General features: G+C 38.7%; 3 protein-coding genes across 5 annotated transcripts; all 3 read left to right on the plus strand.

Moving 5' to 3' along the window:
• The first annotated feature begins 8,611 nt into the window (after positions 1-8,611).
• LOC113773892 (protein transport protein SEC13 homolog B-like) lies at positions 8,612-10,381 on the plus strand. Its single transcript, XM_027318494.1, has 3 exons — positions 8,612-8,616; positions 8,891-9,008; positions 9,482-10,381. The coding sequence occupies exons 1-3, from the start codon at positions 8,612-8,614 to the stop codon at positions 10,379-10,381; spliced, it is 1,023 nt and encodes a 340-aa protein (XP_027174295.1).
• A 4,772-nt stretch (positions 10,382-15,153) lies between these two features.
• On the plus strand, positions 15,154-18,076 carry LOC113781422 (protein transport protein SEC13 homolog B). Of its 3 annotated transcripts, none has more exons than XM_027327359.1 (2): positions 15,154-15,372; positions 16,895-18,076. In XM_027327359.1, exon 2 carries the CDS (start codon positions 16,970-16,972, stop codon positions 17,867-17,869), a length of 900 nt encoding a protein of 299 aa, XP_027183160.1. In that variant the 5' UTR covers positions 15,154-15,372; positions 16,895-16,969; the 3' UTR covers positions 17,870-18,076. The 3 variants fall into 3 exon arrangements, with proteins under 3 accessions (XP_027183160.1, XP_027183167.1, XP_027183175.1); XM_027327366.1 differs by having other exon boundaries at positions 15,154-15,364; XM_027327374.1 differs by lacking the exon at positions 15,154-15,372 and adding an exon at positions 15,436-15,566.
• Positions 18,077-22,615: 4,539 nt separating this feature from the next.
• On the plus strand, positions 22,616-24,655 carry LOC113782701 (GATA transcription factor 12-like). Its single transcript, XM_027328604.1, has 2 exons — positions 22,616-23,076; positions 23,607-24,655. The coding sequence occupies exons 1-2, from the start codon at positions 22,747-22,749 to the stop codon at positions 24,384-24,386; spliced, it is 1,110 nt and encodes a 369-aa protein (XP_027184405.1). The 5' UTR covers positions 22,616-22,746; the 3' UTR covers positions 24,387-24,655.
• Positions 24,656-26,021: the final 1,366 nt, after the last annotated feature.

Consider the following 26,021-nt stretch of genomic DNA (forward strand, 5'->3'; position numbering starts at 1 on the left):
CCCAACTTGTTAGTAAGTAAAGTCATGAAAAACAGATATTTCCCTAATTCCAATATCTTTCAATCCAAAGTAAAAGCTGGAGCATCATGGATTTGGCAAAGTTTGCATAGCTCTATTAAGTTGCTTGAAAGTGGAATCTGGAAGCAAGTTGGGGATGGATCAACAGTGGAAATATGGGAAGACAGATGGTTAGATATTTCAAAAAATGGAAGAATCTCCTCCCCAAAACCAAATGGCTACCAACTAACCAAAGTTAGCAGTTTGATCAAGGGGAGGAAATGGAACAATGACATCATTCAAGGACTGTTTTCAAAGGAAGAGGCAGAGGCGATTATGGCTATTCCCCTCAGCGTATTCCAAAAGAAGGACAGATTCAAATGGAGATTTACAGATAATGGTTGCTATTCTTCTAAATCTGGGTATGCTAAGGCCAAAGAGAGATTCAAAGAGAGCAGTGAGAAGAATAAGGCGAAGGTAAACTCCAGTACAAACAAGGAAAGATCCAAGGTCTGGAATCAACTTTGGGGTCTGAATATCAAACATAAAATTAAACATTTCTTGTGGAAATGTCTTCATTGTATCCTCCCAACCAATGAGGAAATTTTTAGAAGGACAGGCAAGGGTGATCCGATATGCAAATGCTGCGGGGAAGAACCAGAAACGACTGAACATGCACTTTTTCACTGCAAATCTAGAGTGCTGGCTTGGGCAACATTTCCTGTCTCCTGGGACGGCATTGAAGAACATAACTGGAACTTTTGGAAATGGTGGGAACATATGCAGGGTGCCAGAGCAAGAGAGGATGGGAATAAACACATTGAAATTACAGCAAATTTCCTCTGGCAAATTTGGAAGGCAAGAAACGGGTGGAACTTTAACCAGGATCTGAAAGGAAGTGACCTGATATCCAAAAAAGCAATGGAAGAATGGATAGAGTTTGATGAAGCAGGAAGGAATTCAGAGGTGACCAATAGTACGGGCCCCCAACCAGAGGACAGACAGAGCATGTTAGCTGGTCTAATGGAACAACACGCTTCCATTATGTATACGGATGCGGGAATGAATCAAACCAGAATGAAAGCAGGAATTGGAATCATTGCTAAAACTAACAAAGGCAGGATTCTGACGACTTGGTCTATCCCGCAGCCAGGAGGTAGAGATGCAGCTGAATTGGAGGCTATCGCTATTAGAACAGCACTGAGCAAGGCTATTGAGGAAGATATGACATCCTTATTGATCCTTTCGGACTGCAAAGCAGTGGTGGATAGAATCAATTTAGGAGGCCATGGTCTAACCTCTCTGGACATGCTCATTGAAGACATAAAGCAGCTGAGTCTTTCATTCTGGAAATGCTCCTTCTTTCACATAAGGAGAGAATTGAACCTGTGTAGCCATAGTCTAGCTAAGTTTACTGTTAACTTGGTACATGAAACTAGGTGGAAGCAATCCTTCCCTGTGTGGCTTAACAAAGAAGCCCACAATGATTTCCTGGCAGTTGCCAGCCTTTTGTAAATCTGCTATGCAGACTAATCATTGAATTATATAATACAGCTGAAGTTTGACAAAAAAAAAAAAAAAAATACATGTCAACCAGATATCAATAAGTAACTCACAATTCAGTTCAAAACCATGCTACTGCACTTTAAAAATAAGATGAGATATTGGTGTACCCTTTCATCCAAGAAGGTATAAAAAAGAAAATTTCTACAAGACATGACAGCTCCGTCATAGTATTTCCCAGACCTCTTTTAAATCTAATTGGTATCCTAATCATCTAACTGAAAATTTCAACTACGAACGAGCATATTATGCAAGAAAAGTAAGGGGAAAAAGGGTATCCAGTACGCTTTCCTAAGACATCATCCAATAATCTCTTCATCTATGATCAGTAATTAGCCTAACCAAATTTGTGACTTTTGGTCAAGTCAATCTGCCCAACAAGTGGTAAGGAACAACAAACCGAACCAAAAATCTTTTTCCAATTCCCTTGAACCATCAGTGACTTAGATTGATAGATTTTCTAGATTTCTAGACACTAGACATTATACTCAAACTCAAGTTGATAGAACCCTCAAGCATAGAAACCAATCAGGAAAACAACGAAAAAAAATAAAAACAAGGCTATTCAAATCGATTATCGAAAAGACTAGTAGGTAAAATTTGGGTTTCAGACCGGCAAACCTAGAGAGACGAAGAGTGAAGACTTAGACACCAAGATCTCTGCTGAAACGCCTCCACTCGAGTCCAGTTGTGATACAGAAGGCAGGAAGAGACCAATAACTCCCTACCAGAAGAGATGATAAACGAAGAACACCTCTTGGTGATAAGGAGTAGATATTATAGCTAATCAGATTTTAGACAAGGGATTTGGGAAATGAACTTGTTACAAGCTGTTTGACCCCATTCTCCTTGCACTACCTATCTTTTATACTAGCAGAGGGGTGGTGGGAGGAGAGTTAGTTATAACTAACCTCCACTACCATGGAATTCCCTCCCTTTCTATTTCGGGCGCTTATGCATGTGATCAGTACGTACCTTCCATGCATGGCCTTACTATTTCTGTTAATTGGTTACATAAAATCTACACAGCAGAAACAGACGCATAAGAAACAAATATAGAATGAAAATACTAAATTGCCCATGGTGAACATTTGGCTCATAACAGATGCTCCCGCCTGAGAAAGTCCTTGTCCTCAAGGACTAAAGGTAGGGAACTTCTGCCTTAAATCATGCAAAAATTCCCATGTTGCATCCTCTGGAAATGAATTGCTCCATTGGACCAACACCTGAGTTGCGGCTTGATTTCCTCGTTTTGTAATGCGCCTGTCGAGAATGGCTACTGGTTCGAGCAGTAAATGGCCCTGATCAGTGATGGCAGATGGTAATTGGGGTGCCACAACGTGAGATCCCACCTTCTTTTTTAACAGGGAGACATGAAAGGTGGGGTGGATGCGTGCATGGTCAGGAAGTTGGAGTTTATAGGCCACCTTCCCTATACATTCGATGACTGGAAAAGGGCCAAAGTACCTTGGAGCTAGTTTTTGACAGCTAGAAGATTTGAGGGAGTGTTGTTTGTAAGGATGCAGCTTGACATAAACCAAGTCCCCAATTGCAAACTCCCTATCAGTCCTATGTGCATCAGCTACCTGTTTCATGCGATGTTGGGCTCTTCGCAAGTTATGTTTGAGGAGGTGGAGTATCTTTTCTCTGGCAGCCAGGCTTCTATCCACAACCTCAACTACTGCAGAACCAGGTAGATAAGGGGTGTGAATAGGAGGTGGTTGGCCGTAGACTACCTGGAATGGGGTGATTTTGGTAGATGAGTGGAAATTCGTGTTGTACCAAAACTCTGCCAAGGATAACCAGGAGTACCATGATCGTGGCTGCTCACTAGCCATGCAACGCAAGTACCCTTCCAAGCATCTGTTCACTACTTCTGTTTGCCCATCAGATTGGGGATGATAGGAGCTAGAAAATTGTAGTTGGACCTTTAATAATTTGAATAGTTCCTTCCAGAAATGGCTAAGGAAGATGGAGTCCCTGTCACTTACAATGGTCTGAGGGAGACCATGTAATTTGAAGATGTGATCCATGAAAGATTGAGCAACCTCTAGTGCAGAATAAGGATGAGATAGTGCACAGAAATGTGCATACTTACTTAGCCGATCCACGACCACCATGATGACTTGCTTGCCTTGAGATTTTGGGAGGCCTTCGATGAAGTCCATAGAGATATCTGTCCAAATTTTATCAGGTATGGGTAGAGGTTGCAACAGACCCGGATAAGCTGCTAAATCAGCTTTGTGTCTTTGGCAAACATCACAAGCGGTCACGAAGGTGAAAACATCCTCGCGCATGTGCCTCCAGTAGAATGTGCCTTTAAGTTTGTGATAAGTCACCTGAACTCCAGAATGTCCCCCAAAAGAGCTAGTATGCCAAAATTGGATTAATTTGTTCCTGAGCACCCTGTCAGCTCCTACCACCAGCTTCCCTTTCCTCCTCAGTATTTGGTTATCCCAACTATAGTGCTTGACTCTGGAGGAGGCATCCGAGAGTAAGTGTTGGATAATCTCCTGCACCTTAGGATCTGCCTGCCATGATTGCTGGATTTCTGATAGGACTGTGGTGGAAATGCCATGGATAGACCATGAAGTCACCAGTGTGTGAGGTTGCCTGGATAAAGCATCAGCCGTGATGTTTTCAGTCCCTTTTTTGAACTGAACTTCATAATCATACCCCATCAGTTTTGATAGCCACTTTTGCTGACTTGGTGTTGAGATTTTTTGATCCATCAAATATTTGAGGCTTTGGTGGTCAGTTTTGATGATAAAATGGCCCCCTAATAGATACGGCCTCCACTTCTGAACAGCATTAACAATAGCTAACATTTCCTTCTCATAAACTGACAAACCTTGATGCCTGGGTGCTAAAGCCTTACTGAAAAAAGCTAGTGGCTTCCCATGTTGCAACAAAACAGCTCCAATGCCTGAATTGGAAGCATCAGTTTCCACCACAAACTCTTGAGAAAAATCTGGTAAGGTCAATACAGGAGGAGATGTCATCGCAATCTTCAGCTGGTTGAATGCTTCAGTTGCTCCAGTATGCCAAATAAAAGCATTCTTTTTTAGAAGATCAGTCAAGGGTCTAGCAATTTGTCCATATTCTTTGATAAATTTGCGATAGTACCCCGTTAACCCCAAGAAGCCCCTCAACTCCTTAATTGTAACAGGAATGGGCCATTGTTGTATGCATGTAATTTTCTGAGGATCTGCATTAATACCTTCTGCCGAGATGACATGTCCCAAATATTCGATCTGGTCCACAGCAAAAGAGCATTTGCTCTTCTTCACCTTGAGCTGGTACCTGAGTAATACCTCAAAAACTTGTGTTAAATGTTGTAGATGCTCCTCCCCAGATTTGCTGTATATTAAAATATCATCAAAGAAGACCAGCAAGAATTTCCTTAGAAAGGGCCTGAATAAGTCATTCATTAAGCCCTGGAATGTTGATGGTGCGTTGGTTAGACCAAATGGCATAACCATAAACTCATAGTGCCCATCATGAGTTCGAAACGCAGTTTTGGCAATATCATCAGAATGCATTCTGATCTGGTGATATCCAGACCTCAGGTCTAGTTTGGTAAAAACAACAGCCCCAAAGAGTTCATCAAAGAGCTCTTCAACCAGGGGTATAGGAAATTTATCCTTCACCGTGGCTTTGTTAAGCTCCCTGTAGTCTACACACATGCGCCACGTACCATCTTTTTTTTTTACTAACACCACCGGAGATGAGAACGGACTATTACTGGGTCTAATTATACCATTAGTTAGCATTTCAGCCACTAGTTTCTCAATTTCACCCTTTTGGAATGCAGGGTATCTGTATGGCCTAACATTAATGGGTTGGACTCCTTTCTTAAGGTAAATTCTGTGGTCATGCAGCCTAACAGGAGGTAATTCCATAGGTTCTTCAAATACTTCGCTATATTTTGATAAAAAAGATCCCAGTTGGTGTTGGAAAGGAGTTACCTGCTCATCCGAATTCATAGAGGTACAGAAGCTATCAACCTTTGGGTCCTCATCTGTTGTCAAATCTGCGTGATCCCCCTCAGCAGTCACCAAACACAGTTGAGCAGATTCAATTTGTTCAGTTTTGGTGAGGAGTTTCTGCATTTGGTTTTTTGAAATAATCTGCACTGGCTGCTGCTTGGACCCTCTCAGCACCCTCTTTTTCCCCTTTTGCACAAACTCCATTCGCAGCTCTGCAAAATTCCACTTGACTTCCCCCAACGTTGACAGCCACTGCATCCCCAACACTACCTCACAACCACCTATAGGCAAGACTAGAACATCTCCTTCAAACTCTTGCCCCTGCATCTTCCATTGGAACCCAGGACACAAGGTAGTTGTAGTGAGGGCATTTCCGTCAGCTACTACCACCCTCACAGGGGCAACCTGTACTGTTTTCAACCCAAACTTCCTTACTAAATTAGGATGTAAAAAATTGTGAGAACTACCACAGTCTATCAGGATGTTGAAAGCCTTTTTGCTGACCTGACCATGTATTCTCATAGTACTGTAGTTGGGAACCATTAGGCTACACATAGCACTTGAAGAAATTTGTGCTAAGTTACCTTCAGTTAACAACTCCTGCTCATCATCCTCAAGGAGTAGTTCCTGTTCGTCCAAAGACTCTTCCACATACTCGATCCGATATAGCTGCCGTCTCTTGCACTGGTGCCCAGGAGCATACCTTTCATCACACCAGTAGCATAGTCCCTTGGCCCTCTTTTCATCCATCTCCACGGTACTCAGGAATTTCGAGCTTCGTTTCTGTCCTTCCAGATTGCTGGCTCCTCTTTCCCCAGGTTTGGGTAGTAGAGGGGCACTGTGAGAGCTACTCTGCCTGGGAAAATGGCTGTTGGAACCTGCATTTGGAGCATAAGATGTGTTCCCTTGGAAGGGGCCAGAGAATTTACCTTGCTTCCAAGTGTTCGTAATCCTAGCTTCCTCAATTTTTGCTAATCCAACAGCGCGTTGTAGATCTCGTGGCATAAACATTCTTACTGCCAGTTGGATTTCTTCCTTCAACCCCCTAATGAAGCAGCTTACCGCGTACTGCTCAGGAAGCTCTACTCTGTTTAACAATTCCTCGAACGATTCCTGGTACTCCTTTACTGACCTGATCTGTTTCAAGCTCTTTAAATCCCCCATAGGATCGTCATACAGGCAATCACCAAATCTGGATCCCAGGGCCCGTACATACTCCTCCCATGAGGGTGGATCTCGTGAGATCCTAGCCTTCATGAAAACTTGATGCCATTGGAGAGCCTTGCCTTCCAAATGCATGGCGGCAACTCTGACCTTGGCTTCGGATGGGGTTTCATCAACTTCAAAAAACTGATCACACTTGTATAACCAGCTTTTGAAGTCTAGACCTCCAAATTTGGGGAACTCTATGCGAGAAAATCTGGTTGGAGGTTGATAGCTACCCCCACGACTTCCTAGATTATTATTCTCAGAAGCGTGAGGAGATCCTTGCTGTCCTTGGCTCCTCTGGCTGCAAACTTCCAATACCAAGCTTTTGATTGCTTCTAATTCCCGCTCAAATTGCTCTCGCTGCTCCTTCAGCAAATTTCTGACAGTTTCTTCAAACTTTCTATTTTCTTGACCTCTTGTGCCTTCTGCCATTGCCTCGTGGAATTTTCTACTGAGCTGGAGTGACCCAGCTCTGATACCACTGATACAGAAGGCAGGAAGAGACCAATAACTCCCTACCAGAAGAGATGATAAACGAAGAACACCTCTTGGTGATAAGGAGTAGATATTATAGCTAATCAGATTTTAGACAAGGGATTTGGGAAATGAACTTGTTACAAGCTGTTTGACCCCATTCTCCTTGCACTACCTATCTTTTATACTAGCAGAGGGGTGGTGGGAGGAGAGTTAGTTATAACTAACCTCTACTACCATGGAATTCCCTCCCTTTCTATTTCGGGCGCTTATGCATGTGATCAGTACGTACCTTCCATGCATGGCCTTACTATTTCTGTTAATTGGTTACATAAAATCTAAACAGCAGAAACAGACGCATAAGAAACAAATACAGAATGAAAATACTAAATTGCCCATGGTGAACATTTGGCTCATAACAAGTTGTCCCCCCGACTTCGCGATGGCACAATTCCGCCGCTGCCGTCTCGAATAACACCCTCTGAGCAGCTCAGACTGAGCTTGCTAGAAGGCCGGTTACGGGTGATTTGTTTCGGGCCGAACGTAAAGCCTGAGCATTGACCAAGGCCCATTACGTGTAATTTATCTGGGCCCAAAAAGATATTTAATAGTTCTCACCCAACCAAAAATAAATGTACATTTCCAAACAAAAACTAAAATTTTCCCCTGCCTTAGCAGAGTCTCTTTTCTCATTTATTGTGAATTTATATAAATATGAATAATTTAAATAAGAAAATTAATAACAATCCTACATATTCATTCATATTAACTTAAAAAATTAATGTATGCTAAATGTTCAATTATTTATTAATTTTTAAAAATTTGTTTACACACTTTCACTATAATATAATAGTATATATCAAACAATGTATCACATATCAAAAATTTGGTAGATATTCTTTTTTTATAAATATTCTATTAGATAATTTAAATTTTTAAGATGACCATAAATCTAGAACTATATATTCACATTTAATTAATAACGGAGAAAGGAGGGAAAAGAATAATAAAATTTGAAATTTTCCAGTTCAAAATCATAAGAATCATAGCAAACATTAAGTTAAAAGAGATGATTAGTCTATTTTACTAAATTTTATAATCATTAGTATAGTTTTATTACTTATTTGTATTGTCTAATTTATTAAATGTGAACTTTTTAGGTGGTTAAATGTGTTTATTAACTATTCCTAAGTCTTAATTGTTTTTATTCTTTTACTAATACGACTTATATACATGCATTAAAGGGTATTTATGGAATAAAAGTTTTATCTTTTTTTTAAAAAAACTTTTTAACAGGGTACTTTTTTCATTTTAGCATTTTAAAGGATGCTAGATTTTTTCATGCTTGGTATTCTAAATTCTCTTACTGTCGCTCCTACATGGCGTGACGGCCAGAAAGATTTTTTTTTTTTTTTTAAATTCTGAATTCTCTGGCCATTACTCCTATATGGCGCGAGGGCCAGAAAGCTTTAAAAAAAAAAAAAAATTGCCCATCTTGCGTCATGACGGGCATATATTGATACCAAGCAGTCAAGCCACCATATTTGACCGACTTTTTTGTCATCTAACAATATTCTAATCAATTGGCCCTGCGGCTTATAAAGTTCGTCCTCTTTTCTGCTAAATTTCTTACATATAGTTGTGTTTCTGGTTATCAGAAGTAAACCTGGTCTTAGTGCAGGAAAGATTCATACTAATGTTAAGCAATTTGTAGTAATTGGCACTAGATTGACTTTTGTTGCACATTATCTGACAATTTATCATCGTTTCCATCCTGTATTTTGGAAACCATCATTCATTTGAAAATTTCTTCATCCTGCAATAGCGATTTAAGTTTGAAAATTTTTTCCTTTACCTGAATTTGATTTTCCATTTTACGTTGTCCATGTTTTATCTTTTTTATCTTTTTGTGGGTAACAGAGTGAGTTGGTGCACATAGCAACAATTTAAATCTTTCTTTTTTTGTGAATACTGCCTTCGAAAACCTATGATACGTGATTTACTGGTCATTTTATGTTTATGAAGATTCGTCGTATTTATGCAACATAAAGAATGCCTGATGAAATGAAAATCTCTTAGCCAAGTTCATGCTGCTGTTAGCTTGGCCAAAGTGCGTAAACTTCTACATTTGATAGCCCTGAAACTTCTTCTTAAACTTAATTTTGCTCAAACAAGCTGTCAAAGGTGCTGATAACTAGCAAATTGGAGGAGTTAAGGCTGTCTCATTTTCATTTTACTTGGTTAACAAGATACTAGGACAGAAGATTGAGACTGGTCACCAGGATACAGTTCATGATGTGGCAATGGACTACTATGGCAAGCGTCTTGCAACAGCTTCTTCAAATAACACCATTAAGATAATTGGTGTTAGTAACTCAAACTCGCAGCCTCTTGCAACTTTAAGCGGTCACCAAGGACCGGTATGGCAAGTAGCATTGACGCACCCCAAGTTTGGGTCCATTGTTGCGTCATGCTCCTATGATGAAAAAGTCATAATATGGAGGGAAGGGAATCAGAATGAGTGGAGCCAGGCCCATCTTTTCAGTGACCATAAAGCTTCTGTGAATTCTATTGCATGGGCTCCTCATGAGCTGGGCCTTTGTTTGGCATGTGGTTCCTCAGATGGGAACATATCAATTTTCACTGCGAGGTCTGATAGTAGGTGGAATACATCCCAGATTGACCAGGCTCACCCGGTTGGCGTTGCCTCCGTCTCGTGGGCACCATCAACAGCTCCCGGTGCTCTTGTAGGTTCTGGTATGCTCGATCCTGTTCAGAAGCTTGCCTCTGGAGGATGTGATAATGCGGTGAAAATGTGGAAGCTTTATAACAGAATCTGGAAGATGGACTGCTTCCCAGCTCTTCAAATGCATACCGATTGGGTAAGAGATGTTGCATGGGCACCCAATTTGGGACTCCCAAAGTCAACAATTGCTAGTGCTTCTCAAGATGGAAGAGTTATCATATGGACCGTGATGAAGGAGGGTGATCAATGGGAGGGCAAAGTTTTGAAGGATTTCAAGACCCCTGTTTGGAGAGTCTCATGGCCACTGACAGGAAACATACTTGTCGTGGCAGATGGCAGTAACAACGTGACATTGTGGAAGGAAGAAGTGGATGGAGAGTGGCAGCAGGTGACAACAGTTTGACTTTTGACTTTTTCTCAGCAGTATGATATCTCTTGTAATTTCACATATATGGTTCTAATGTGCTTGGACTCCTCCACGTAAGTCTTTTGACTTGTTATGGACCAGATCATGATGACGAGCCTTTGAGCTGAATACTAACTAGATAAGACACTTTCTGCTTCTACTCTTGCTCACCGAATAGTTTTCCGTTTCAATTTCTGGCCATTGTCATAAGTTTTGCTTGCGGAGAACAGCTTCATTCCTGTCACCCATCAACTACTGCATGTGTGGAAAAAAAAAACACATTTCCTGCTAGTCTGGGCACTGATACGGTTTGGTGTTGCTTAGTAATTTTCACGGGAGAATTATTGAGATGACAGGGAGGATAAAAGTAATAGTTGCATTATGGGACTCCCTATTCCAACTCACGGGCCTTCTCTTTGGGCCCATGACGCAATCCTATGATTTGTTTTTAGGCAGCCCAATAAACAATTTGAGGAAGGTAAGTTGGGCTGAATGACTGACAAATAGTTTCAGGAAATGACAACTATGCGAAGTTGTAAAAAGGTAAAAGAGAAGCTGAAGGAGTCCCTCCTTGTCTTCTTGCAGGCATATCAACGGTAAGCATGGAATTAAAGAGAGTAATGATTGAGAAAATATGGCCACATTCTGCGGGCAAAAGGCACGTGCAGTGTGTGCCTTTCACGTGACGATCCTACACGTGCAGCCAGGTTGGTTGCGGACATGCATGCATGCATACTGTTGGCACACGTGTGGGGAAGTATCAAAGAGAAGACGGTGAGGCAAATGACCTATGGCGAGAGCTCGGAACGGGATTCCAATTTCGCTTCCGGCTATGACTATGAGCTACTTACTTAGGTTGTGTTTGGATTGCATTTTTCATGAAAAAATTACTGTTGCGATTTGACGTATGTGAGGGAAAAAGGTAATAAGGAAATGTGATCACGGAAAATGACGTAATTTTTCGACGAAAAATCGCAATCCAAACAAGGCCTAATTTATTTGCCCATGAATGTAATAATAATGTACTTAGGCTGTAGCAACTAACAACTTGAATTTTGACCACCGCTTGCTTGGTAGTTGGTACGTGGCCGGCCAATCTGACTTGGAACTCAAACCTAATAAACTGGCAAGAGGTGTGGTATCTAATTCTAAGCAGCACATACTCTATAAGATAACTAATTCTATAATGAGGTATTTGCATCTGCGAACGGTTCATATAAAGTCCGCCTCACACTCACAACGGGCATAGCTCTTCTACACTGTATGCGTGTCATTTGAGGCAATGTCATACATTAACTTTGATAAAAATTGACAAAAGAGAGACCAAAACTCAGGAAAACTATTTTTTTACGCTAAAGGTTGTATTCGTTCCCATTTTCTTTAATAACTAACAAATTTAAAGAGAGGGTCCCAAATGCGACTTTGTGCGACCCCTATCTATCTCAACATTGATAAGAAATGGTCCTATAACTCGATTTGAATCTACTAAAGCAACGTTAATAAAGGGCCTATGTTTTATGTTGTTATCAAAGTTTTAGTTAAATATATTAAACAACTGCACATAATGATTAGTGGCAGATGTTTTCTAGATAATCAAAGTTCTTCTACATGGCATATAAAATGTTAAAGCACTCGAACAGGAAATAAAACGAAATGAAACAAAAGAACTTATCACGATAATCGGTTTCCCATTTGTTAAATCTGATATCATTGATCTTCACCTTGAAATTTCTCCCTACCTCACTTAAACAAAACAAAACAAAAGAAACTGCTATATAATGGTCCTAATGGTATAAAGATGAAGAGGAGCAAGCTTTTGTTCAATCCACACAATTTTCCTCGGAGAAAATCATGCTTATTAACAATTAATTAGGTAAATCAATTAGCAAGGATCAATAACCGCTCCAACCAAAAAATAAAAAGAAAAAGAAACTTCCAGAGATGCGGAAACTGATTAGACAATGAAAAAACAAAGCCAACGAAAGTTGTTTTTAGCCAACAAACTAAACCACCTCTGCACCAAGCATCTTCTAACCATCTGGACCTTCTTTATCACCTTCTTCTCCACTATTTTCTTCAGTTTCTTCTCCTCTAATCCCTGTAGACTCTTCTTCCCTGCCAATGGCGAGGCTTTTAGCAGAATCCTTTTTAAGTTTCAATATCAATGACTCAATCATTTGAAGTTCAAAATCTATATCAAAATCAGCCATTGTGGAGTCCACCTCATATCCACCGAACACCTTCTTTAGTAGGGCCTTTCCTTCGTCAGTTTCTAGCTTGATTCCAACCAACAAGCCACCATGTTCTAAAACCGACAACAAGAACAAGAGATCAGAAAATTTCTTTGTCATGGTTTCATCAAGATCTTCAAACAAACCTTTGACAGAATAGGGAATATGCTGGGCAAGATTTAGCTTTTGAAATGTGGAAGGATGAACCACAATCTTTACACAACCAGGCTCTGTCCTCCTATTTAGGAGGACTTTAATGTCCATTGGAATGAGACACTTTTTTACCAAAGACCTTCCCACTTCTTCAAGTGTGAGAGATTCTCTGAGAACCTTGCTATACCAGGCCGCTAAACCTATGATCCGAGCTCTCATTGTAAGGTTTTGAGGATTTTAGATGAGGTTTGAGTATTTTTTGGTTGATTTGTAGGGTTTAGTGTTCTTCGTATGGTGAAAGGATGAAGTGGAGAAAAAGCATAATGCCCATGCGCCAAGTAGTTGGAAGAAAACCTAAATATGCCATAGTTGAAGTCCATCATGGACTGATATGTCAGATTGGATTTGAGCGGAGAAAGAAAGAAAAAGACTCCGCTTTGCTATGCATTGTTTCCATTAGCTAAAACACTAGGGGGCAGGGGCTGTTGCGTGCCAGGTCTAGAGGAGAAAGAGGCGTACTGCGTACGAACGAGCGAAGAGTATTTAAAAGCGGGATTCAAGTGTGGGACCCACCTCTACCAGCGCGTACTTGAGTGTGGGACGCTCTTCGAGGAACTTTTTCCTTACTCGGCTAAACCTACCGCTAAGTGCTATACTATACCTGGTACAAATTTCTGCTGACTAGTGGGTAAATCATTTTTACGTCCCTGGTAATTTGGTGCTCTCTAGTTGATAGTACCACACATATATGATCTATTTTACCTCAAAAAAAAATCTGTACATATAATTGTAGAGATAATTTGAGAAACCTCCCTTAAGATTTCTAACAATTTCACTAGTCTCCTCTAAATTTTATAAAATTATACAAACCTCCCATAAGGTTATAATTTTGATAACAAAGTTATTCCAATTAGAAAAAAGTAACATTAAAAAAGTATTTTAAAAAAAGAGACGAAATTTTTATTTCATAAATACCCTTTATGCATGTATATAAGTCATATTATTAAAAGAATAAAAATAAATAAAACTTAGGAACAGTTAATAAACACATGTAACCACTCAAAAAGTTTACATTTAATAAATTAGATAATACAAATAAGCAACAAAATTACACTAATGATTATAAAATTCAGTAAAATAGGTTAGTCATCTCCTTTGACTTGATGTTTGCTATAATTCTTACGATTTTAAATAGAAAAATTTTCAAATTTTATCTTTCTTTTCCCCTCCTTTCTGCCTTATTAATTAAATGTGAATATATAGTTCTAGATTTATGGTCATCATAAAAATTTAAAGGGTTAATCACAATTAATCCTCTTAAGGTATACTTCATTTCTCACTTTACCCCCTAACTTTTAATTTTGCTCACTTAACCCCCTATAGGACAAAATTACCCTTCCATTATTTTGATTATTCATTTATCTTTTTTCCTCTCTTTTATTTCTTTTTCTCTTTCTTCTTTCTTCTCTCTTTCATCCTTCCTAGTAGAAAACTCCATCTCAACGAAAATTTTTATCTTGAATTTATAATTGCATTTTTGGGTGAAAGTTTAAAATGCACCAAAACTAATTTTTATTTTGTGTATGATGCCACATGTCACAATTTTCAATTGATTATTATTAATCAGGTCACAATTTCATCTTTTGATATTTTCTTGAGAATAAAATGAGAAACTATAAAGAAAAGAGGAAAAATAAAAAATTAAAAGAATTGAAAGAATTTGAAAAAAATTGTATTTTAGTAAAGTGGTTTGAATATTTTGTAATCATTTAAGGAGAAAATAGGTCTCTGCAATTCCTCTTTTTAAATTTCAATCATTAAGATGAAGATTTTTTGTGGGAAAGAGAAAGAATTAAAGAATGAAAAAAGAGGCAAAGAAAATAAAGGAGCACAAAAGGGGAAAGGGAAAAAAATAAAAGAGAAAAATAAGAGTTTAGAATAGTAGAGGGATAATTTTGTCCAATAGGGGATAAAGTGAGACAAAAAAATGGTTAGGGGGTAAAGTGAGAAATGAGGTATACTTTAGGGGGATTAATTGTGATTAACCCAAATTTAAATTATCAAAAAAAATATTTATAAATATCAAAATTTTGATATGGAATACATTGTTTGATATATACTATCATATTATAGTGAAAGTATGTGAATTTTTTTTAAAAATTAATAAATAATTGAATATTTAGAATACATTAATTTTTAAAATTAATAGGAATGAATATATAGTATTGTTGTTATTTTTTATATTTATATAAATTTATAATAAATAAGAAAATAGACTATGTTAAGGCACAGACCAAATTTTAGTTTTTATTTTGAAAAGTACATTTCTTTTTGGTTCAGCTCGAGAAGTATTAAATGGTAGTATCTTTTTGGCGCCTAGATAAATTACAGGTAATGGGCCTTGGTCAATGCTAAGGCTCTAAGTTGGGCCCAAAACAAATCACCTGTAACGGGCCTTTTAGCAAGCTCAGAGTGCATTATATTAGACGGCAGTGGCAGAATTGTGCCATCGCGAAGTCGGGGACAACTTGACAACGAGTGGAGGCATTTCAGCAGAGATCTTGGCGTCTAACTTCTTCCCTCTTCGTCTCTCTAGGTTTGCCGGTCTGAAACCCACATATTACCTACTAGTGTTTTCGATAATCGATTTGAATAGCCTTTTTTTTTTGGTTGTTTTCCTGATTGGTTTCTGTGCTTGAGGGTTCTATCAACTTGAGTTTGAGTGTAATGTCTAGTGTCTAGAAATCTAGAAATTCTATCAATCTAAGTCACTGATGGTTCAAGGGAATTGGGAAAAGGTACAAACTAGAAAAACCTTTATTTTTGGTTCGGTTTGTTGTTCCTTACCACTTGTTGAGCAGATTGACTTGGCCAAAAGTCACAAATTTGGTTAGGCTAATTACTGATCATCGATGAAAAGATTATTGGATGATGTCTTAGGAAAGCGTACTTGATACCCTTTTTCCCCTTCCTTTTCTTGCTTGATATGCTTGTAGTTGTAATTTTCAGTTAGATGATTAGGATACCAATTTGATTTAAAGGAGGTCTGGGAAATACTAAGATGGTGCTGTCATGTCTTGTAGAATTTTTTTTTTCAAACCTTCTTGGATGAAAGGGTACACCAATATCTTATCTTATTTTTAAAGTGCATTAACATGGTTTTGAACTGAATTGTGAGTTACTTATTGATGTCTGTTTGACATGTATGGTAATGTTGCTTATTGTTGCATTTTGGGCTCATGACATTTCTGAATCTCATATTAAAGCACGAACTAGTTATCCAAATTTATGGAGTAGGGTATTTGGAAATTGGATGGAATTACAGGATTTTCTTCTTGCATTTTCTGCCTTTGCTTTTACTACTACATCAACTTTAGTAGTTCTGTGGAACTAATTTCGATGTCCTGCGTGTTGTCAGCCTTGAGCAGTAATTCCCACTGAGTACCTAGCATTCTCATTCAGACTAAGATCAAGCTAGTACATTGATGTTTTTCATTACTGTATAGCTTGATCAATGAGTGGCAACGCAATAAACTCTGACCTGTCAATTAGTTCCTGCTTATAAATTCCGTCCTATTTTCTGCTAAATTTCTTACATACAGTTGTGTTTCCGGTTATGAGAAGTAAACCTGCTCTCAGTGCTGAAGATTCATACTAATGTTAAGCAATTTGTAGTTATTGGCAGTAGATTGACTTTTGTTGCACATTATCTGACAATTTATCATCGTTTCCATCCTGTATATTGGAAACCATCATTCATTTGAAAATTTCTTCATCCTGCAATAGAGCAATAAGTTTGAAAATTTTTTCCTTTACCTGAATTCGATTTTCCATTTTATGTTGTCCATGTTTTATCTTTTTTGTGGGTAACAGAGTGAGTTGGTGCACATGGCAACAATTTAACTCTTTCTTTTTTCATGAATACTGCCTCCGAAGCCTATGATACCTGATTTACTGGTCATTTTATGTTTATGAAGATTCGTCGTATTTATGCAACATAAAGAATGCCTGATGAAATGAAAATCTCTTAGCCAAGTTCATGCTGCTGTTAGCTTGGCCAAAGTGCGTAAACTTCTACATTTGGTAGCCCTGAAACTTCTTCTTAAACTTAATTTTGCTCAAACAGGCTGTCAAAGGTGCTGAGAGCTAGCAAATTGGAGGGGTGAAGGCTGTCTCATTTTCATTTAACTTGGTCAACAAGATGCCAGGACAAAAGATTGAGACTGGTCACCAGGATACAGTTCATGATGTGGCAATGGACTACTATGGCAAGCGTCTTGCAACAGCTTCTTCAGATAACACCATTAAGATAATTGGTGTTAGTAACTCAAACTCGCAGCCTCTTGCAACTCTAAGCGGTCACCAAGGACCAGTATGGCAAGTAGCATGGGCACACCCCAAGTTTGGGTCCCTTGTTGCGTCATGCTCCTATGATGGAAAAGTCATAATATGGAGGGAAGGGAATCAGAATGAGTGGAGCCAGGCCCATCTTTTCGGTGACCATAAAGCTTCTGTGAATTCTATTGCATGGGCTCCTCATGAGCTGGGCCTTTGTTTGGCATGTGGTTCCTCAGATGGGAACATATCAATTTTTACTGCGAGGTCTGATGGCAGTTGGGATACATCCCAGATTGACCAGGCTCACCCGGTTGGCGTTACCTCCGTCTCGTGGGCACCATCAACAGCTCCCGGTGCTCTTGTAGGTTCTGGTGTGCTCGATCCTGTTCAGAAGCTTGCCTCTGGAGGATGTGATAATGCGGTGAAAGTGTGGAAGCTTTATAACGGAATCTGGAAGATGGACTGCTTCCCAGCTCTTCAAATGCATACCGATTGGGTAAGAGATGTTGCATGGGCACCCAATTTGGGACTCCCAAAGTCAACAATTGCTAGTGCTTCTCAAGATGGAAGAGTTATCATATGGACCGTGATGAAGGAGGGTGATCAATGGGAGGGTAAAGTTTTGAAGGATTTCAAGACCCCTGTTTGGAGAGTCTCATGGTCACTGACAGGAAATATACTTGCCGTGGCAGATGGCAGTAACAACGTGACATTGTGGAAGGAAGAAGTGGATGGAGAGTGGCAGCAGGTGACAACAGTTTGACTTTTGAATTTACCCAGACTTCTTCTCAGCCGTATCTCTTGTAATTTCACATATATGGTTCTAATGTGCTTGGACTCCACGTAGTCTTTGACTTGTTATGGACCAGATCATGATGACGAGCCTTTGAGCTGAATACTAACTAGATAAGACACTTTCTGCTTCTACCCTTGCTCACCGAATAGTTTGCCGTCTCAATTTCTGGCCATTGTCATAAGTTTTGCCTGCGGAGAACAGCTTCATTCCTGTCTCCCATCAACTACTGCGTGTGTGAAAAAAAAAACACATTTCATGCTAGTCTGGGCATTGACATGGTTTTGGTGCTGCTTAGCGCTTTTCACGGGAGAATTATTGAGATGACAGGGAGGATAAAAGTAAAAGTTGCATTATGGGACGCCCTATTCCAACTCACGGGCCTTCTCTTCGGGCCCGTTACGCAATCCTATGATTTGTTTTTTAGGCAGCCCAATAAACAATTTGAGGAAGGTAAGTTGGGCTGAATGGCTGACATGGTTTCAGGAAATGACAATCATTCGAAATCAAATTGTAAAAATGTGGCCACATGCTGCGGGCAAGAGGCACGTGCAGTGTGTGCCTTTGACGTGATGATCCTACACGTGCAGCCACGTTGGTTGCGGACATGCATGCATGCATACTGTTGGCACACGTGTGGGGAAGTATCAAAGAGAAGACGGTGAGGCAAATGACCTATGGCAAGAGCTTGAAACGGGATTCCAATTCCGCTTCCGGCTATGACTATGAGCTACTTACTTAATGAATGTACTTAGGCTGTAGCAACTAACAACTTGAATTTTGACCACCGCCTGGTAGTTGGTACGTGGTGGCCGGCCAATCTGACTTGGAACTCAAACCTAATAAACTGGCAAGAGGTGTGGTATCTTAGCAGCACACATACTCTATAAGATAACTAATTCTGTATGGGTATTTGCATATAAAGTCGGCCTCACACTCGCAGTCACATGATGGCTGACAGTATCCCCTCACCTTCGTCACGTGCTAAGTCGGATTTGAAAGCCATACATAATAGTTACGTACAACTACAAAAAGTAAATGCTGACTATTAATTTAGGAGTATTCATTCATTCTTAAATTCACCCAGAATAATAATGAAAGATAAATATAGGGACTACTATTGTAAACATCTCAGCTCAGCATAGTACGTACAATCAATCAATCAATATGTAACCCAGATTAGTTGGTGCAAAAACCAGCCAATTAGAAAGGCAAAATGTTAGATTGAAGATTTATTGATACGGATGAGTCCTTCAAAAAAGGCTCTATATATGTATACATATCCAAGACATGGTGGGATCACAGATGTTGCTAAAGACGAGTCTAGCAATTCTCTGCTTTTACTTTGTTTGTTTAACTTTAACCTCGATGATAAGATTTAATATTAGAAGGTAAAAAAAAAAAAGGCTAGCGTGATGATTGGTGAGAATAGACAAACTTTTTAACTTTATCCAATCCATTTCTCAACCGCGATTGGCATGGGGATTTGTACAGGTGACTCGGGCTAGAAGTTAATGTCGAGGTTAAGGGAAGCGAGTGGGTGAATTGAATGCTTTCGTCTCAAGCTACAAACTAAAGAGCGCGTGAAATTTCCTAAAAATGAAAAAAAAATTACCAGCAATATTATTATTGTTATGTAATGAAGGAAAGCTTTTTCTGTTAGTACTTGTCTGGACAAAATAAAATGATCACACGTATGGTAGTGATTATGAAGTGCGATTCCGATTTTGATATTTGTCAGCACAGAGCTAGCTTTGCATTCCGACTTGGACAAAAAATTGTTCAAAATGGAATACTACTACATCTTCCACAAAGGCACGTTATTTTTTTTTTATTATTAATTTTAGTCTTTTTTCCTTCGAGTTCATTCCATCCGTTAACTAACCTCTTGAAATACGTACCAAGGGCGGAAAACATTATTTTTCCTCTGTTTAGATAAAGCATCTTATTACTAACTAGTATAAGAAATGAAATCATGAAATTGATGATCAAACGTTGTTTTGTTATTCAACCCCACATTCTCAGACCCAAAAACAAGAGAGAGAAAAAAAAAAAAGTGAAACACATACACATACGGGTAATTTAATTCACACCTGGAGCTGACGCGTAGTAGCATTTTGTTTGGTTTGAGGTGAGCTGTAAGCATCGTGAGGTAACGTGGGTCAAGGAATATAATAACGTGTATGGTTTTTTTTTTTTTTTTGGGAAGCAATAATAACGTTACGTGTGTATTAGAGGGTAGAAAGTACTAACTATTAGTAATAAATATGTGGGGTAATAAATTATGAGAAACAAAAATCAGAGGCAGGAAACACAAAGCGAAAAATATTTATTGAAATTATAAAAAAGAAGAGGGAAAAGCGCAGGTCCCGAGAGAAAAATAATGAGAGAGAGGAAGCAGGGGAATCCGGCTGTAAACTTGGACACTAATGGAATGGAAGAGTCGCGGCGGCAAAACCTGCTAGATCGATTCTTAAGGGAAAAGGGGTTGAATAATTTTCAATTACTACTTAGGGTCTGTTTGGTTGGAAGTAAAATGTTTTTCTTGGGAAAATATTTTCCGTGGAAGTAATTTTCCATGAAAATCATTTCCCTTTCATCATTTTCAGGTGTTTGGTTAGCTTATTGAAAATATTTTCTTAATTCATTTTTCTGGTGTTTGTTTAACTTTTGAAATATTTTCACTTTTATCTCTATCTTTACTTTCTACACATTATAACTACATACTTCTTCTCATGCAAAATAAGAAAATTTATCTCATTGTTTAACTTTAAAAAATCTTGGAGAAATGTATATATGAATAAAAAATATCTCCTTAAGCAATAAACAAATTGCTGGCCATTTAGTGTCAAATATCAATCACATGCAATGCTTATTGTGACATATATCTTGCACTCTCACTGCTGAAAGTTTCTCTAGAAAAGAATGTCCCTATTATACATAATTAATTACTAGCATAGGATGAGCAGGATGAGGTTTTTTTTTATTTTGAATATACTAGGGGGAGGGTTGGGTTGGGTTGGGTGGTACGGGGGAGGGAGTGTAAGGAAGAGGTCTTGGGTTCGAATCCTCCTGTTTACACTAAAAAAAAAAAAGAACATACTACAAGATGTTTTCAGTAAGTTTGGAACATACTACAGGCGGGATGCATGCATTTCGGAAAACAACTTCAGTAAGTTTGGAAGGGAAGTTGTTTTCCATAAGATGAGTGAAAATATTTTACATAGGAAAATGTTTTCAGTAACTTTTGTGCAACCAAACACGGGAAATTAGAAAAATATTTTCCTGGAAAACATTTTCACCCGAAACAAACGGACCCTTAGTACTAGTAGTATTTCATCAATTGATCTTATCTCTCTAATATTTCAGCCCCTTCCCTTCAGTCCTCCCCTTCATTCATTAATTGATTCCTACTAACTCACTTCCACGCCCAATTAAAGATTCCGCAGCTTGCGGTTTAATTATTCACGTTGCACATGACGATGATGATATCACTTGCGTGAATTTCTTCCCACTCCTTTTGTACCATCTGGAAACTTTAGAATTAAAATAATTTTAGATATTTTCAACTTATTTACACACCCCAAATAGAAAAAGTAGAAACTAAAAAAAAAATTTGTTTAAAAAAAAAAAGAGAAAAGAATCAACTTACGTACACACCCCAAAAGAAAAGGGAAATCAAACAAATTTTTTTCATTTTTAACTTATAATCCCAACTGACCACGTCTTTCTATATATAATGCATGGACAATGGATTTGGTGGTAAAAAATGTCATTATTTTAATTTTACGCTCGCACAATCGAATAATATACAATCATCTTCTTATATTCCATACTCTCATATTTATTTAACTGCTATTACTTTACTTATCGACCATTGCATAACTGTTACTACCATACTTATCCACTATTATTATGTTTATCTCATATCTTCCTGCCAACTTCAATAATGAAAAAAATTAGGAAATCCCACTACTCTGCAATTAATTTTTTTAAATTGCAATTGATCCGTTTTTCTATATTTTTTGTTATTATTTATTTTTTCCTAAAATATGCATACATCTAGAGCGTGCCACACCCACTAAGTCATAATATTAACTAAGGTACTACTGTCAATTTGTGGACGGGCTATGAGACAATTTCAGTATAGGAATACAAAAACAAGAAATTCACGGTGAACACACGCTGCCAATACTTCATAATGGAGTCTGTGAAGGTTCCCGGGCGGCCTTGATGAGCGTGAGCTGTGAAACATTTTTCCTTTTTGGGGCCAGCATTCTCATATTTTCATCTTTCAGAAAAAACATTCTCATTTTTTCATAAATCATTTCTTTTCACTAACTAATATAAGAGACAAAAAATTCAAGAAAACCAAAAAGGAAAAAGAAAAACACTTAAAAAACGAGTAGGAGAAAAAGAAAAGGGATAATAGGATGCTTAAAAAGTAAATAAAGAAAAAGAAAGGAACGTAACACCATAAAAGGAAAGAGGAATACGACTTTACACTGCAGTAGTTGCAAGTTTGGGAACAACTGATTTCTACAAAATAATTTATTCGACAGCAGGTAAAGATGCTGTTTCCAGTTCAAATAAGTGATAAAATAAATAAAAATCAATAAAATATTCCCAGTTAATTCAGTTGCTATTTTGTTTGTTTACATTTCTACCCCTGATTTCACTCGTCAAAACCCCCCCTCACTTTCAGCCCTCTTCAAAGTTCAAACTCCACTCCACCCTTTTCGTCCCTCTATTCTCTCCAAATTTGACACCCAAATATCTTAAAAGGGCAAAAAAAAAAAAGGGACCCAAACCGAAAACGTTACTTGGCTAGAATCCCCATACACAAAATGGAAGCTTCATCGGAATTCTTTGTCGGCGGATATTTTAGCCATGCCGGAGATAACGAATTCGACCATAAATCGATGGAGAATCAAAACATCACTGGTAACTCCAACAATTTTACGGTGGACGACCTTTTGGATTTTCCCAAGGAAGATGAGGTAATGACCGACGCTTTTTTTGACAGCATTACCGGAAATTCTGGCGAGTCTTCTTCTCTTACCGTGGTCGACAGCTGTAACTCGTCTGTCTCGGGTGGTGACCGGCAATTTAACGGCAATATTAGCTGCCGCAGCTTCACTGATACACAATTCTCCGGCACTGAACTCTGCGTTCCGGTAAAAACCAGCATTTCCTTCTTCTTTTGTATAATTCCCTGTCTTAAAACAATTTCCGTAGAATTAAATTACATGTTTAATTCATCAGAAGAGGAAAAGTTTTATAGTCGCCGGAAATATTAGGAATAATTTACAATGATGGAAAATTTACAGCCGTGACCGTGCAAGAACCTTTAGCAACTTTTGCAGAATTATCTGTTTCCAATTTGGTTTTACAATTAATGCTCATCTTTAGTTTTTTGTTGTTTTGGCTCTTCACCAATTTGTGTAAGTTTCGTTTTTAGGCAAGTTAATAACGGGAGATTTTTTTTTTTTTAAACAGAAAAAACAATTGATACAATCTTAGCAACAGTAGCAAGTGTTTGCACTCTAAGCTTATAACATTTGTACCAGCTGACCAGTACTGTCTAAGTATTTTACGCATGTTTATCAAAAAAATAAAAAAAGAAGTATTTTACGCATGAGATAAATTAGGAAATAGTGGACTCATGATTTTGGAAATTAATTGGTTTTATTTTTGTCATGAACAGTATGACGACCTGGCTGAGCTTGAATGGCTCTCGAATTTTGTGGAGGAGTCGTTCTCGAGCGATGACCTTCATAACCTTCACCTCATTTCCCCTACCACAAATTTTACAGCTCCCTCCGCCTCTTCCGCAGCTACGGCTAACGCCACCACCGACACCTCCTCTTCCGCCACTACCATTTCTACTAATAACGACAACAGCAATTCATCATCTCCAGTATTCCCCTCCGACGTTTCCTTTCCCGGAAAAGCCCGCAGCAAACGCTCCCGTGCCGCCCCATGCAACTGGGCCTCCCGCCTCGTCCTCCTTGCATCCCCTGCTACGTCGTCATCCGAACCCACGAACGACGTGAACACTCCTAACCCAATTAGCGTTACCATAAAAGCTCCCAAACCGGCGCCGTCAAGGAAAAGAGAAACAACTGAAACTCCCGGTCGGCAATGCCTTCATTGTGGGTCGGAAAAGACGCCTCAGTGGAGGACGGGACCCATGGGGCCCAAGACTCTGTGTAATGCGTGCGGTGTCCGGTTCAAGTCGGGTCGATTGGTGCCCGAGTACCGGCCTGCTGCGAGCCCGACATTTGTGTCCGCGAAGCATTCGAATTCGCACCGGAAAGTGCTGGAACTCCGGCGGCAAAAGGAGCTGCAGAGACAGCAGCAACAGTTGCTCAGTCAAGCCTCAATTTTTGGCGTATCCAACGGCGGAGATGAATACTTGATCCACCATCATCATCATCATCCTCATCAGCAAAATGTGGGTCCCGATCATAGGCTCATGATCTAGCGATCGCTGGTGTACTGAAAATTACGGTGTGCCAGCAGAAATTTTCAAGTTTATTACTGGAAAGTAGTAGTACCACCATTTAGATTTGAATTTGACCGAGGAAAAGGCAGCAAAACAAAACTAGTCATAATAGAGCCGAACAAAAAAAAAATGTCAGCTTCCAGCTAATTAGAAGGACAAATGGAAGGAGAACATGGCGAATTAATTGTAGACTTGTGTAATTTCCTGCTAATTTTGGGTTTTAATTCATTTGATTTTTTTTTACTAAATTAGTGTATTTTTTTAATACTGCTTTTCTAGATTTTAGCTGAGGTTTAAGAAAATTAGGAAGAATTTGATCATAATTTGGTCGTTGACAAAGTAAAGAAGGATCATGAAATATCTGCTGGAAAGAAAGTGGCACGCAATCATACAGCTGGGTGAGACACTTTTATCAAGGCCATGGGCCACGCTAACAACGGGAAGAGTATGGTTCAGATTTCTTTAAAAGCTTCGGCATTTGCACATGGCGGGCTCCTTTGGGGCTCAACTACCGTATGAATTCTAAAGTTACGGAGGCTTTATCGTGGAGTACTGAAGAAAAGCCATTAATAAAGGGTTCCAAGTGTACGTTTAGCACTTATTAGTGTTGCTTTTTATTAGTATTTAGAAAAGTGGAATGCCCAAGTCCAACGACTAATTAATCATCTCGGTTCCGCTTTCGAACGCTGTCCAGAAAAGTAAAAAGTAATTAAAAAAAGGGAGAAAGCTTGAAGTCAAAGATTAATTGGAAACTCTCTCTTACCTAACAAGAAACGAAGCAAAAGTCAACACCGGTATGCATTTCAGTGGAAAATTGACCTATTTCAGACGTGAGGATTTGCAAGAGGGAAGAAGTTTAAGAACATCGTGCAGTGTACGAAGTAAGCTGCATGGGAGTGCGGTTCGAATCAATGTGGGAAAAGACTGAGAAGCTGCAAGAACCCAGAATACATTTTCCATATGATTATTTACTGTAGGCCATTAAAAGAAAAAAAAAATCGTGAATGCCAAGGTGTTATAGTTGAAGGGGGGAAAAAAAATTAATCAAAGAGGGTACTGTGACATTGGGGGTGATTTAATTGTCTACCCGATCCTAGACATTTTCCCTTCCAAGGGGTCCCACTACAATATCCAAGTCAATATGTAAATGCAAATCTTGTTATTTTATGAGACTATGCCATTAGTATGGCTAGAATGACGCATTGATCACAAGCAACGTGGTAGTACTACTTCATGATAACCAAAGAAAAGTATGGTCCCTCTGGAACGTTGTTCTACTAAATATTGAAACTATAAGTTGCCATTCTTTGTTTAGCAAATGGAATATGTTAGGCTTTAGCCTCAGTTCCGGTTATTCCTTAGTTAATTAGATGAAATTTTTCAGTCTTTGTGGATAGCTAGGAGGCGGTTACATCTTAGTTCATGAAAATGAAATGCTAAAAAATAAAAAGTGATCTTGTGCATGGCCAATCTATGCTAGGATAGAAGGTTCCGTCAGATTAATTTTATATTTCAATTCAAGTCCCTTTTTTTTCTTTCTTTTTTTTTTTAAAAAAAAAGGGAAAATATGAGGAGAAATGACTAGAAGATATTAGAACATCACTTCAGACGAGA

The sequence above is a fragment of the Coffea eugenioides genome, chromosome 1 (assembly GCF_003713205.1).
Source record: "Coffea eugenioides isolate CCC68of chromosome 1, Ceug_1.0, whole genome shotgun sequence".
NCBI classification, from domain to species: Eukaryota; Viridiplantae; Streptophyta; class Magnoliopsida; order Gentianales; family Rubiaceae; genus Coffea; species Coffea eugenioides.